This window comes from Caenorhabditis remanei, chromosome II (assembly GCF_010183535.1).
Source record: "Caenorhabditis remanei strain PX506 chromosome II, whole genome shotgun sequence".
In the NCBI taxonomy this organism is placed as follows: Eukaryota; Metazoa; Nematoda; class Chromadorea; order Rhabditida; family Rhabditidae; genus Caenorhabditis; species Caenorhabditis remanei.
In genome coordinates this window covers 13,669,067-13,683,618 of record NC_071329.1, presented here as the reverse complement: position 1 = coordinate 13,683,618, position 14,552 = coordinate 13,669,067, and the positions used below count along the sequence as shown (strand labels likewise).

Sequence of the window (14,552 nt, the reverse complement as noted above, 5' to 3'; positions counted from 1 at the left end):
GATTTTTAAAAAAAATGGATTTTTTTGCAAAAAAAATCAAAAACATTTTTCTGTCGGCCCGGCCCGGATTTTCCCAACCATGACTAAGGCCATGTTTTAGCAAATTCTCATCCTATGTAGAATTTATCACTTTTGTGAAGGTAACCGTGACGACAAAGTTCCTTATTCTGTCAGAAGCAAAACTGTACAATTATGGTACCATTCAAGATTAATTTCCACACATTATCAGGATCGTTTGATTAAGTAGGCACATCAAATACAAACTCCAAACATAATATCATTGTGATTTTTTTGATAAACATATCACATGTGTTACACATACAGGAACAGTTTGGGCCGAGGTTAAAGTGAAAGTAAGAAAAATCAACAAAAATAATATGGAGAAGAAGAAATCCGAGGGAGAGTACTAAATAGAAAATACTTTTGTTTCGATTACAACTGAAAAATTATCGAAATGGGATAGGGGTTTACACTCATTTCATAGCTACAAGAACAATCAATTAAGCTTCAAAGCTATAATGTATGGAGTTAGTGGGCACACACACATCGCGATTTTAATCATATAATATGAGAGTGTGCCAAGTTTTAGTAATATACGAGTCATAAATACAATATTGAAAGCACGCATTTATTTAATCGACCAATCCCTTTGTACACCGGTAACCACATGAAGATGCAGAAGCAGTGAAGATGAGCAACCGTCTTCTCCGTTATTGATTACCACTCTGTAGTCGTCGAGGTCGATCATTTTGGCAACCGGAAAATGGGATAATATGAAGAGGGTAAGAAAGAGCGTACTTCACAGGGTGACATTTATGTAGGTTTTGATACATTCTTTAAAGCTGTTAATTTCTCAATTTCTTGTGATTTTAGCATCATTACTGAAACTTTCTAAATACTAAAATAGACTAAATTTTTGTGAGATTTCAGTACTAAAAATTGAAACCTTGAAGTTACTTAAATCATCCAAAAAAAGATTTCTGCGGGATTAAAATGCACCAAAATATGTTTTGAACGATGGAGAACATTTTCAGTCGTTTTGGTTTTTGGTGGCCAACATAAGAAAAGAGGAATGCAGTTGAAATGTCAACTTTTAGATGTTTCCACTTGAAATTATCTTGTTTGTTAACAGAAACCTATTTTTGAACAATTGTTGACCTATCTACCATTTTTGAAGATTCCATACAAACACTTTTCAAAAATTTTTCAAAAAAAATTTTTGCAAAAATTGTGTAATTCGACTTCTACGGTTATAAAAACTCTAAAATCATCATGAAATGTGTTTGACAATTCAAAAAAACGAGACGTTTTATTCTCTAAAAAATGAAAATAAAACAAAACCACGGAGACGAACCGAACCTTCATTCCTTGATTACTAGCCCTCCCTGTTAACCCCTCGGCCATCTCACCGCTGAAAATTAGGCGAAAACGAGGAAAAGAAAAGAGGAATGAATCTTCAAGTCAGACTTTCATGTTCCCTATGGTTAAGAAATGGAAATCAGTTCTCAAACTTTGAGCTCATTTTTCTCGATCCCTAGAGGCGTTTAGCAAAATTTAAAAACAGTTTTGAAATCCTCAGATTTCGAACTATCCAACCATGTTGGTCTTTTATCAAAAGCTTGAATTATGTCGAGATCATTCCCTAGTTAGTACATAGTTCTTCAATTTCAACTTATTTGATCAACTGTTATCGACATTCTGAATTATTGTTCTCACGACTGTCTATAGCATTTCGTATCGTGTACTTTCATTCCAAACATTTTCTGCAAACTCAGAGATTTGCCGATATCCAATGAATTTCCTAGATTTCCCAGTTCAATCGACCTATCTCTCAATTCCCTCCCGTTCATACTTGCAAAATATCGGCCCGGCCCGGCTCGGCCCGTCGGCCCGGGCCGGTAGAGAAAGTTGCCGGCCCGGAGTCAAAAAATGAGCACAATTTTTTCACAAAATTTTTCGAAATTTTTTGAAATTTTCATCAAAAATAGTCAAAAATCCTATGTACACTTGAGTTTTATCGATATGTAAAAACATAGTCGAAAATTCGACTTTTTTGCGAAAAAATCAAAAAAATTTCAAAAAAATTCAAATTTTTGTACTGTGACCCGGGCCGGTGAAAATTCTCAAATCGGCCCGGCCCGGCCCGTTGCAAGTATGCTCCCGTTTACTTCAGGGTTTCCCTCACTTTTGTGGCCACGATCAATAAATTCCCAAGGAATTCCGTCTTTTCCGCATTCTGGAGCATATTCACACGTCGTTTTGGAACCACCACATAATGAACCGAGTCGGGAGAAGAGTCTTTGTAGAATGCCACTGTCTGTAATGAACCAATAAATAAGAAAATTGAGACAAGAAATTTTGAATAAATACAGAACTTTTTTCACTGTTTTCATGCGGATGTTTTTCGAATTCACAGTATAAAATGATGAGAAACGGCTTTTTGTGCTTGAGAAGTCTCAACTTTTTCTTCTAGTTTTCTACTATTATCACTCTCTCACCTGGGAATCTTCGAATATGACGTCACGTTTGTTTGTATCCGAAGAGAAAATTTCCAGAATATTCGCGGTTTCGAGCTGAACAGCCGCGCCAACAACCATATGACCTGCATCATGATTGAATTGCTCGACGTCCTCTGTACAGTCCCTCCGAGCTCTTTTTCTCACCAAATCATTGTCTTCATCAGAAGTCACCAGTTTTCTTTTCCTATTCTTATTAGTTGTTCCTTCCTAAAATTGTTTTATTGGACATATGTCGCTGATCCAGTGATTTTTTGAAGTATTCGAGCTCACCTCATTAGGATCCATGTCGCCATCTGATGGGGTCCCGGCAGTTGTACCATCCGATGAGGAATCCTCGTTATAAGCGGGTTTTTTATCTTCCGGCCAATCTACGATTAGCTTCACATAGACTCCTCCATCAATTCTCAAATTTCTCAATTGTACGTCTCCTTTATTGACCCCCAAATAATTGTAATAACGCAAATTGTAATTAAGGACATTTTCATTCCACGTAGTCAAGAATGTTTCAGAAATCTGTTAAATTGGAAATCAGAATTGAGGGGAAAGTGAATTAACAAACTTTTTCGCGGTTTCCATTTAGTGTACTATCCAAATCAAGCGACACCATAAATCTTCGATTCGATTCCGTTTCATGAATATACACCATTGTAGAATTGGCTGGTAACGGCATTCTGGAAACAACAGTTTCGAGTGATTTGATAGAGCTTAAAGCAAGTTATGTAAGAGAGTAGCATCCCATTCATTCTTACAATTGCCACTGTAAACAAGAGCGATAGACGCAGTTATTTTAAGTACTAACTTTCACCGACTTTCTTTGATTTTTGATAATTTTCCTAATTTTTAACTTTGAAAATACCTAACTAAACGTCCATTTCAATTTGACGGGACGGGTCACTTGCACATATGAACTAGGAGACAATCAAAAGCATTGAAGAAAGACGGTTATATAATCAGTGCCGCTCCAAAAACAAAAACTGCGTCTGTCGCCCCCACACTCTGGTTTAGGGCGAGACGATCTTGCATTATGCTAGACTTTTAAAAGTTACTCGTCAAAATACAAAGTTGGAAAATTCAGCAGAAAAAACAGTCCAGTTCAGCGATTTGAAGAAAATGTCTTTATCTACTTATGTCTGGACACGTGTTCTACTATACCTGAAGAGTGTTCGTTACCTGTAGCAATCAGCTCTACTCGGAGTTTTAAAACAAGAATAAAATATTGAAAACGGGACAATACCCTAATTTCGTAATGGGGAGAAGGTAATGGGACAGTAAGTTTATTGCTCGGGGGTAGTCAAGATTTCAAAAAGAAGATTATTTTATAGTAATTGGGAGACCAAGACAATGTTAATTAGTTATCAATAACACTAGGAAAATACAAATCAAGAGAAAAGTAACAAGTAAGAAACAGATAGAAATAATAACTTAGAAATGGAAATAAGAGAGAAAAAAGAAGAAAATTCGTGTTAGAGAATTGTTACTAAATTAATAGCAGTCACTGTGATAAAACAAATTCAACATATCAAATGGAAAGAAGCATGCAATAGAAAATTAGGGAATGAATAAACATGAACGTGTGGTAAAACTTGAACAAACATGAATGAAAGCGAGAGGTATATGAGATGGGGGCGGGAGGGTATGGAACAGAATTATAAAACAGCACACATTTGATAGCAATTAACTTTTGATATTAGCAGTCCACCCCACTTACAACTGCGCTCCACCGCAAATGAGAGAGTATCGGCGAGAGACGCAGAGTTTGTTCTCGCGCGACACATATTTTCACAGTTTTTGACCTATTATCGCTGTTTTTCATAACAATTTGAAAAAATTACTTTGAAAAACGTTTGCGGTGTGTCTCAGTTGAAAGAGGGGTGGACTGCTATTAACATGAAATGAAATCATCATTTGATTTTGTCATAAACGCGTTTACAGACGATTCCTCCCATTCTGTTAACGACAACAAGCTGATCATCCACCATGTATCTCGAACATCTCTCCGCATTTTCAGTGACTTTATTGTCAACTCCATGAAATTCGACCGATTTAATATGATTATTCTCAATGAAACAAAAGTTTATATTGCTTTCCAGAATGCCGAGTCTCTTCCGTTTCATTCGAACAAACTCTTTGCCATTGTAGAAATAAGATCTGAACCAGTCTCCATCCACAGCGAATTTCGCGTTCTCTTTATATACTTCATGTGGGTATGCCTGGTTTCTTTCGACGAATTCATCCACATTTTTTGATCCGGAAAGTCTCCATTCTCCTATGATTTTTTTCCTGAATTGGCCGATTATTTGCGAATTCAAGCATTTGAAAATTTTCGAAAGAATCGTGTTGAATCCTCTCTAATATATCGTTGATGACAACCGCTAGTCCGTTGAATTTTCCCTTTTGAAAGTTTTGAATCGATTCGACCTGAAAAATAGTATTTCTGATTGTTTCAAAGAAAATAATTATAGAACCTCTTGATTAATAGTCTGCAACTTGTCAAAAATCTCTTTGATTTCATTGCGAAGATCATCAATCGTGCTCTCTATTTTAGATGACGTGTTTTTCAGAGTGATCTGTAAAGTTAAAAACTATATCCCGATAGAGAAAAAGTGCAAATTTCTACCTTTTCTTTCGACAAATTCGAGTTTTCATCGACGAACAAGCTCTCTTTGAGTCCCTGGTCACATGTACTGCTAAGTTTTTTCAAATCGCTGCGATGATAGTGAAACTCGTCACGAATTTTTTCGTCGAATTGCGAATAGTCTTCATTTAGACTTTTAATTTCCGAACGAAGCGAATCGATGAGATTTTGTTGTTGAATATTTTCGGATTCCAGCTGAAATCGAATGCTTGCTATTTCGTTATCTCAGAATCCCTACTTTTTCAATTTCTTTCTCGTGTTTTTGTTTCAATTCGTCCATTTCCAAATGAATCGCAAAAAGTTCTGCAACTGCATGGTTTCCGATTCTCCGACTTTCTTCGACTTCTTTACGAAGAGATCTCACTTCCAGCGGTACCGATTGATTGAACAGCTCTTGTTTTATTTTAACTGCTTCGGTCTGAAAAAAGAAATGAGAAATGAAAGAAAGAGAATGTCTGAAACCAGCTCTTTTTGACTTCTCATTTCATTTCGAAGTTCGTCGATCGCTCGATTCATTTCTCGGTTATCAGCCAGTTGCCTCATCAAACACTCTCTCATTTCTTCAATTTCTGAACATCCCGAACATCCGTTCAAGTTGACAGATTTCTCGAATTCCTGTTGTTTTTTATTCATCTGCTTAATGAAATCACCGATTTTATTGAGATCACTTTTCACATCTTCATTGAATTTCTCTTGAACAGTCATATCGCTTTCATTCTGATTATGTATATCTGCAACTGTATCACAGATCGCTTCAATTTCAGAATTAAGATTTCGCGAATCTGAGCGTTGTTCGTATTTAATTGAAATCATATCTTCTTTGTGATTCTCGATTTCCAATCTTAATTCTTCGAGTTCTTCTCGAACTTCTTCGCCTCTCAACTCTTGGTTCGTAATCCATTCAGATATAGCTTTCATCTCGTTATCAAAATAGTAGTAGTCGACGGAATTATTCTCTAAAGAAACATTGCTGTAATCGTTCCGGCTTTTGATTCTGAGTTCCTCAACACTGGTTTCCAGACATCGAAACTTCTCATAAACGTTTTCATCGATTTTTTCGAGATTCATCATATAACTTTCATAAAACAAGTTTTTAAAACTAGAGAAATCTTCACGAATTGATCGAAGTTCAGCATTAACTGAGTTCATCATTGCTTGCTGCTCGCTTTTCTCCGATTCTATCTGAATTTAGAGAAAATGTATAGATAGATTATTTAGTTATACTCACTTTATCCGTCTCGTTCTTCAACCGGTTCTCCAATTTCTTTAAACTCATTCGAAACGTGTCATCTCTCCATTCCTGATCCATTATGCATTTCCTCACATGTTCGACGTCTCTTTCTTCCGTGATTCGGTTCTCTTCTACTTTTCTTTCGTACATATTGCAACGATAGTCCATTTCAGCAATATTATTCTCTATTTTTGCAAACTTTTCTCGTATGTAGTCTATATACTTATGGCGACTCATGGTGTTACTGAAAAATGTTAAATTTAACTGACGTCGGCTGGTACGAAAATGATAAATATTCTTCTATGAAGCACTAGAAAAAGCGATTTTCGGGCGATTACCGTTTCAAATCACCGGAACAAACAAAAACCGTGGTTTTCAGCAAAAAAAGTCAGCAAAAGTTTTTTAAAAGTTGTTTCGTGGGATTACAGCCAATTTCAGCCGATTTTCTATCGAATTTTCAAGTCTTTCGCAGCTAAAAACGGTAAAAAGCAATTTTTAATGAAAAAAAGGATTTTAGCGCGATTTTAGTCAATTTCAGCTGATTTCTCACAGATCTTTTTTAGTTTTTCCTGCTAAAAACCGTCAAAAATCGCAATTTTTCAAGGAAATACCGATTATGGGCGAAAAAAGTCAATGCCGACAAAACTGCCAGTCTAAAACCATTTTTTAAAGTTACCATAGATCAAAACTGTGGCGATAAAAAGTAGACCTACATTTGACCTCAAATTTAAAAAATTTTCAAGACTTCGGTCTGACTGCGTTTTTTTTAAACTATACCTGTAGTAATTAGCTCTACTCCGTGTTAAAAAAGTATAAAATATTGAAAACAGGGAACAAAACCCTTATTTCGTAATGGGAAGAGTTAATAACGGGGCAGTAAATTTATTGTTCAGGGGTAGTCAAGATTTCAACAAGGAGGTTATTTTACAGTTATTGAGAGGGCGAGGTAATTAATTATCGATAACACTAGAAAAATACAAATCAGGAGAAAAGTAACAAGTAAGAAACAGATAGAATACGAGAGATAACTTATTGAATTCTCTTATAAGTTCGCGTGCACTCAATTCCAGACATATGATTGATCAACATCAGGTTGTCGCCTTTTACAGAATGCTTGCAGTACTCGACTAGCTGTGTTTTCTGATCTACATTAACAGACACAATCGAATTGTCTACGATGTACCACCGAGTTCTTGTAGCAGAGGGTTCACCGCGCATCTTGCTTGTAAAGAATGTGTAGATTTGACCATTGAAGAAATACGAATTAAGTCTGAAGCCTTCTAAATCAAATTTGATGTTATCCGAGTGAACTTCATGAGAATAATTAGTGTTTTTTGTACAGAACTGTTCACAATTCTTTTCGGAAATCAGTTTCCATTCTCCAACAATCGTTTTCGTTATATCATCTTCGTTGCAATGACTGGAAACAGAGGAAACAGTTCTGTTCTGAGAAATATCATGAAGCTCTTCTTTGAATTGACACAAGCCGTTCGCCAGCTTTGTTTGTTTATAGACCATGGCGTCGAGCTGCAAGAACGGAAGCTTTCGCAAAAGAAAAATAAGGAAAATGGGTTTCGCACTCATTACCTCGCTTTTGATGCTGTAAACCATTTGATAAATTCCATTAATTGTTCCCTGAATAGCGCCACATCTCTTATCCAACTCTCCAACCGTAATACAACTATTTCTACTATTGAATAAACCTGGATACGCATCTTGAACGATTTGCATCAAAGGGTTTGGTGCCATTTGAATGAATCGCGAATAATCAGTTCTTGGGGGATTATTATTTTCTCTTATAGCTTGGATCTGAAATGGAAATTGAAGTTCGCGAGAAAGAAATCTGCTTTATAAACCATTTCTCTCTGATTATCCTGTTCTTTTTCAACCGCTTCCAATTTTCCACGGATAAGATGAATCTCTTCGACAACACTTTCTCCGAAAGTTTTAACTTGTTTTTGTATCTCTTTGAAAGCTTCTCTGAAAGCTGGTTCGGCTCGAATTCCAGCCGTTTCAACCTGCGACTCTTGTTGTTTTTGAGCATCCGATTTCATTTTTTCAATCTCTTTTCGAAAGATTCCATCTCTCCACTCCTGATTTATCACTTTTTTCTTCAAATCTTCAATTTCTTCGGCTTGAACAAGTCGCTGCAAGTCTGTTTCTTTTGTGTGTTCTTTCATTTTCATGATTTTTTCTTCGATTGCTCGTAACCTTTCCAGATAGAGCTCGTTAGACGTTTCCGCTTGCATACTGAAACGAAAATCAGAAAGGAATACTTTAAAATTAGTAGGAATTATTTAAACTGAGATGGTGAAAACATAACTTTGATGACACAGAAAAAAACAACAACAACGAAGGAACTAATTATCGGGACGCAAATTTTTTGAGAGTAATGTATTATGAAATGTTAAGTGAATTTTCTACATATAAATTGAAACGAAATGAAATAAAAGAGTTATTACTTAGAATGTTAGACGAAAATAAGTCGAAAATTAAAACAAGCAAAGCGAGAAAAAAAAAATAAATCGTTACAATAACACAATCGTTGCAGGATGTTTTTGAACGATTGGGCATTGCGCCTTTAAGAATTACGGTAGTCAAGTTAAACGGGCGGGGCTGGGCCGGGTCCATTCGAAATTTTTCACCGGCCCGGGTCTCAGTAGAAAAATTTTAAAGATTGAATTTTATGGATTTTTTGCAAAAAAGTCGCGTTTTCGCCTATTATTTCAAATATCGATAAACCTGAAGCGTACATAGGAGTTTTGACTGTTTTTATGAAAATTAAAAAAAAAACATTGAAAATTTGCGAACAAATTGTGCACATTTTTTGAATCCGGGCCAATCGGGCCGGCAAACTACATCATCGGCCGGGTCGGGCCAAGTTTTTGCGAGTCTGGTTAAAAGCGTGCGCTTTCAGAAATATCTGGCAAATGAAAACGACTTTAAAACATGGAAATGGCAAGTTTATTTGACCGAGGTAGTTATTTATCACCAGTTATTTGAATATTGCGTCCAATAAGTGTTCGTCTCCTCAACAACTGTCCGTCTTGCCCTATAATCCATCGGTCGAACTGTCCGGGTGCAGGAGTTTTTCTTTCGTATAAATTTTGGCATAGTCTCAATCAGTTTGTTCTTCCAAGGAGGAACTCTATCTGCTACTGACGGAACAATAAATAATGGGTTTCTGAAAACAGACAACATTAAGTTTTACGTTGAATAAAAACATACAAATTCAATGCTATTTCCGAAATTTGCAGACTAATTCTGTGAAAATAATTAGGTAATAATTGTGAAGCAACAAGAGAAATGAATAGAGCAGCAACGAGAAACCCGCATACACCGACTATTGTGATACGTCGAACCATCTGAAACTTTAAGATAAATGTATTTCTTGAATTTTAAAAGGAATTTACCTTCAAAGATCTCAAATTCTCTTTCGCTTGAAATCTCTTCCCAAAATGGTATCCATATCTTCTATGTTGAAGTTCCAGTCGTCTAGTGACCGATGAGTTGTAGATATAGAGACATGCAAATATCTAAATTCTAGTAATAATCCACATCATATCTCATATTATATCTCCTACCGTAATCGTAATAGTCAATACTAAAATGAAAGTAACTATAATTTGAAAATAAGAGTACTTCCATTGCATAGTCTGATAAGATAGAATAATCGAAAAAAGATGAGAAATCAATAGTAATGATGTAGAGACATAGACACGTGGGTGTTTTTCGTATGTTCTGAAAACGAGAATGATGTCAAAAGCCTGGTGTTCAAATCGAGTTACCTTATGAAAATACTCGCAATAATCCGTTCAATGACAACGCTTGGAATGAAAAAAGACAGTGATAGTATATAATGAGAACGAATGAATCCACCGACAAGAAGAGGGATGAATAGAAGAGAGACTTGGACATGGCCAGTGGTTTCATCTAGAATTGAAAAGTATTACCATGGCACACTTCTTACGATCACGCTCTACCGAAACCGAAGAGAATTGTGTGCGAAAGTGAGAGACTCAGAGAAAAATAGACATTTTTCAAGGGCAGTTCGGAGGAGCACAGTTGTAAGAACTGAGCAGAGTTAGCAATCAACGTTAATTACTCTTCTCTCACCTTCAATTACAGTATCCTTTATAGCAATCCATCCTTCTTGATACGGTATAATCAGGAGTCTCGCTAGAAAACATTCAAACCATTGCCCGAGAAGAGAAACAAAAATAATAGTGAGATTGAAATGAAAACATCTAGTTTGACACATTATTCTACAGAATTGATATGTTATGAAGCATGAAGGAAAAAGAGAGATTAATTCTAATATCCTGAAAAACAAGTTAGGAAAACAGTTTCAGGAAAAAACTCATTCTACCAACCTGATAAACCAATAAAGTAAATCTGAAAAATTGTCGAAACTTGACATTGTAAAAATCGGGAAATATACAACAGTGACATTATGTAAATTTAGTCTCATTCAGGAACTTGAATTTCTGAAAATCTGAAAAAAGTGGACTCAGTTTTCTGAACTGCCTAAAGCAATAAAGGGGCAGGAAACAGGTGAAACCACTTGTTTTTCCGAGAATATGGAGGGTGGTGGCGGGGAAAAAAGAGAAATGATTAATGAGGTTTTATTTGTGTAAGTTCTTTTTCAAAGAATTAACATGAATTCTGCAAAGTTACAAAAACTAGAGCACGAAATAAAACAAAATACTTTATTTATGAAAAGGCCAACCATAACTACCATAACTTTTTCAGTTGTTCAAAATGAGCGTCAGCCAGTGAGCAACGATGTGTTGAGTGTTCGACTACATATTCCTCTGCATGTGTTCTATGCTTCAGGCGGAACGGAATCAGACGGAGTAGTCTTCTGAACCAGTGCGGTTTGATGCAGAATACTGCAGTACAGATGAATAATGGGTTTCTGAAAATGGGAAAAGTTGAATAATTCATTTCGTATCGCTCAAAAGATTGGCTGTTTTGAGAGGAAAACGACCACATTGGACAGTGTATTTCGGTGTCACCTGATTATCCGACAAATTTTATTTTGTATGGGTTGGACAGAGCAAAAATAGCACATCATTTTTGTAGTTGGCCATTATTTCATAGGGACACTATCAAGAAAGTTATAGGTCATCAAAGAAATTTCTCCCTGAAATCGACCAATTTTTCAGAGTTTTTCACTTTGACAGCCTGTAACTTTCGAGATAGTGTACCTACGAAAAAATGGTCAACTACAAAAATAATGTGCTATTTTTGTTCTGTCCAGCCATACAAAATAAAATTTGTCGGACATTCAGGTGACACCTAAATACACTGTCAAAGTTGGTCATTATACACTGAGAACAGCCAAAGTTGATAACCTTTTGAGCGGTACTGTACTTGTATACTGTTGTGTAAGGCAAAATTGGAAACTCACACTTGAATTAACTTTTCCAGAAAGAAAAATACATAGACCGTATGCCTTGACTCTACCAAATTTAGTCCTGCTAATGCAATCGTAATCGATGCAGTTAGAATCATCAGAGCAACTTCCACAACAAGAATGTGAATTACCTGAAAATATTCAATAAATTTCTGAAAAAAATTCACACTTACCCGAAATGATTTCACATTCTCAGTTATCTGAAATTTCACTGATAAACTATAGAATTGATGGCTTCTCTCACATTTCTTCTTGATATATTTTGTCCGTTGCTGCGCTACTCTCACTATCTGAAATCCAGATTCTCAAAAATTTCATTTAACTTCAAACCCCTACCCCATATGAAACCGTTTGCAAGACTCCAGCAGTCACAGCCATATAGAATACTCCAACTATTTTAAAAGTTACAGTATATGCTCCAATCGTGGCTAGAATTTCCGATATGAGGATCAGAGTCACCGATATAAATGCCCTCGATTTCTGTTCATAGTCTCTGTAACTATTACTCATTCAATCTAGTCGCAAACAATGTCTAGACAGCCTTTCGGATAAAAATTGAAGGTTTACCTGACCAACCAAGTGGCAAGACATCTCTCGATTGCTACACATGGAAGTGCAAAACACACGAGAAGCATGTATCTCGTTCGGATTCCACCGCCAATGAGAAGATGAAAATAAGCGTCAAATTTGGGAATGGGTACTACGGAATCATCAAAAGTATATTGAAGAATTGAATTCGTTAAAGAAGGAGGCGTCAGCAGGAGTATCGCTTCTTGATAAGGGTAAACAAGGATTCGTGATATCGTGAGTTCGAACCAGTGGAGCATAAAAATGCCGTAAAGGACGCAGATATTGAAGTGGAAAGAGTTGGAAAAGAAGCACATGTATACGGTGTAAGCCTTGAAGATAACTGGGATTATTGAAAACAACTAAAATTCAAGATTCTGGCAAAACGAAATATCCGGATAGTTGAACTTCTTCAGATATTCAGAAGTTCAGACAGCTTGCTAGGGAAGATCATTACGTCAGTTTGGAGTTATGGGACGTGACATATATCATTGGAAAGCTGAGAATACGCTGATTCCAAATATATATTCTGTTTTTACTCTTGAGCATTCGAGAAAAACGAGTGATATCACACGTCGGTAAGGTAATGGCTTGTGAGGGATCGGAACTTTGACCTCGTTTTTCTCGAATACCAGTCCTCGAGGGCCAAAACTGAATATATGTTTGGAATCATCGTTTTCTCAGCTTTCCAATGATATATGTCACGTCCCATAACTCCAAACTGACGTCATGATCTTCCCTAATTGGCATTGACCGACTAATGAAAAAAAAATTATAAAACTTACATTCAATAGACCTGATAGAAAAGTCAAAACGATCTCCACAAATTGAAAAACCAAATAAACCCATTCGAATGGTGAATCACTACCGTGTGATTTCATGTAGAAAATCGCCAGAAATCGAATCTCCGTCCCATTTTCGCTGATGTACATATTCTAAATTGCTGAAATGTTTTATTTTTTTATTGAAAACAAGGAAAAAACGTCAGAAGGGAGAAGGCGAAGCGAATGAAAAATGGAGTGTTGTTTGAGAGAAGGAGGCATCGGTAATCATGTGTAATTAGACTGGAAACATGAAATTATGAATTCTGAGAATTGAGACAACATTTCAAAATGTGAGATTTCGGCATGGTTAAGTTGTGTTGTTGTGGCTTATCTTATGATAATCGTTATACATTTTTCAGAGATCGTACATACAATTTTCATCGTTGTTTTCCGTTCATGCCGCCCGTATTACTGTACTTTAGAGTTCTCGAATAATTAGAAAAGACTATTTTATATTATTATTAATGCCCAGGTGAATTCATAGCAAGGAAATTGTCAAGATTTGCAAAAATAATCTAGACGAGAGTTTTTGTATGATTAGAATTTCTCATTCAAGAATACTTGCGACAAATTTTTCAGAAAGCGAGAGGTTTATCATACAATCCCAAGTCTGGAATTCTAGAATTCTATTGTTCTCATAGTGAAACCCATCAAAGCGACAGAAATCAGAAATTGATCGGTCTTTTGAAACATGGCAGGTGGAATCAAGTGATTCTGAGGAGATCAAGTTGTAAGAAATCGAGCTTTTGAACTTAATTTTTTGAACTGGGAAGTAGTGAGTTGAGATATTCATAGAATATTTAAAAAATGGGGTAAAATCTAGATAATCATAGCTTCTATACTGAAAAGGTTATCATGCTTTTAGTGGTGTCAGGTTCCGTCAATTGCTGCTCTAACGTTAAAGCTGAAAATAATATTCAAAAAAAGGAAAAAAAATACAAACCTTCTGCAACTCTGCCGGTTCAGATGATCTAATATTGAAAAACATCATTTTGCAAATTCTGTTTTTCAGACTTTTCTAGAACGCACTACTAGAGTTCTTGTCCACGCAAAGAGACATTTGGTCCACATGACCTGTATTTTATGCTCCGTGAGAAACACCGTGAGAAAATAATCTTTGTAACATTTTTTTTTAACTAAAAATGAAGATTCAAGGAAAACGGAAGTCTTATCCAGAGCACACTGATCAATTCCATTAAGTGACATGCAAAGAAGCCCTACAAATCTATTTTCAGACAACAAAATATCATTGAACAAACGCGTCAAAGACATGAGAAACCTAACGAGGTGCATACGTGAACTCTAATCCGATTGGATTCAATTCGAACTGAAATTCATGGAAATTGGTGAGAAGAAA

The 14,552-nt window shown here is 36.0% G+C and overlaps 5 protein-coding genes across 5 annotated transcripts; all 5 read right to left on the bottom strand.

Annotated features, from left to right (window-relative positions):
- Positions 1 to 2,164: 2,164 nt before the first annotated feature.
- On the bottom strand, positions 2,165 to 3,189 carry GCK72_006716 (uncharacterized protein; the record flags this gene model as incomplete). The annotated part of the gene is made up of 4 exons (XM_053725757.1): positions 2,165 to 2,317; positions 2,499 to 2,726; positions 2,790 to 3,032; positions 3,079 to 3,189. 4 exons carry the CDS (start codon positions 3,187 to 3,189, stop codon positions 2,165 to 2,167), a joined length of 735 nt encoding a protein of 244 aa, XP_053589951.1.
- Positions 3,190 to 4,420: 1,231 nt separating this feature from the next.
- On the bottom strand, positions 4,421 to 6,622 carry GCK72_006715 (uncharacterized protein; the record flags this gene model as incomplete). Its single annotated transcript, XM_053725756.1, has 5 exons — positions 4,421 to 4,799; positions 5,174 to 5,349; positions 5,393 to 5,572; positions 5,617 to 6,336; positions 6,383 to 6,622. The coding sequence occupies 5 exons, from the start codon at positions 6,620 to 6,622 to the stop codon at positions 4,421 to 4,423; spliced, it is 1,695 nt and encodes a 564-aa protein (XP_053589950.1).
- Positions 6,623 to 7,414: 792 nt separating this feature from the next.
- On the bottom strand, positions 7,415 to 8,634 carry GCK72_006714 (uncharacterized protein; the record flags this gene model as incomplete). Its single annotated transcript, XM_053725755.1, has 3 exons — positions 7,415 to 7,912; positions 7,973 to 8,194; positions 8,242 to 8,634. 3 exons carry the CDS (start codon positions 8,632 to 8,634, stop codon positions 7,415 to 7,417), a joined length of 1,113 nt encoding a protein of 370 aa, XP_053589949.1.
- Positions 8,635 to 9,373: 739 nt separating this feature from the next.
- GCK72_006713 (uncharacterized protein) lies at positions 9,374 to 10,038 on the bottom strand (the record flags this gene model as incomplete). The annotated part of the gene is made up of 4 exons (XM_003110182.2): positions 9,374 to 9,569; positions 9,614 to 9,750; positions 9,799 to 9,921; positions 9,970 to 10,038. 4 exons carry the CDS (start codon positions 10,036 to 10,038, stop codon positions 9,374 to 9,376), a joined length of 525 nt encoding a protein of 174 aa, XP_003110230.2.
- Positions 10,039 to 11,210: 1,172 nt separating this feature from the next.
- On the bottom strand, positions 11,211 to 12,439 carry GCK72_006712 (uncharacterized protein; the record flags this gene model as incomplete). The annotated part of the gene is made up of 5 exons (XM_053725754.1): positions 11,211 to 11,303; positions 11,855 to 11,935; positions 11,978 to 12,094; positions 12,141 to 12,297; positions 12,372 to 12,439. 5 exons carry the CDS (start codon positions 12,437 to 12,439, stop codon positions 11,211 to 11,213), a joined length of 516 nt encoding a protein of 171 aa, XP_053589948.1.
- Positions 12,440 to 14,552: the final 2,113 nt, after the last annotated feature.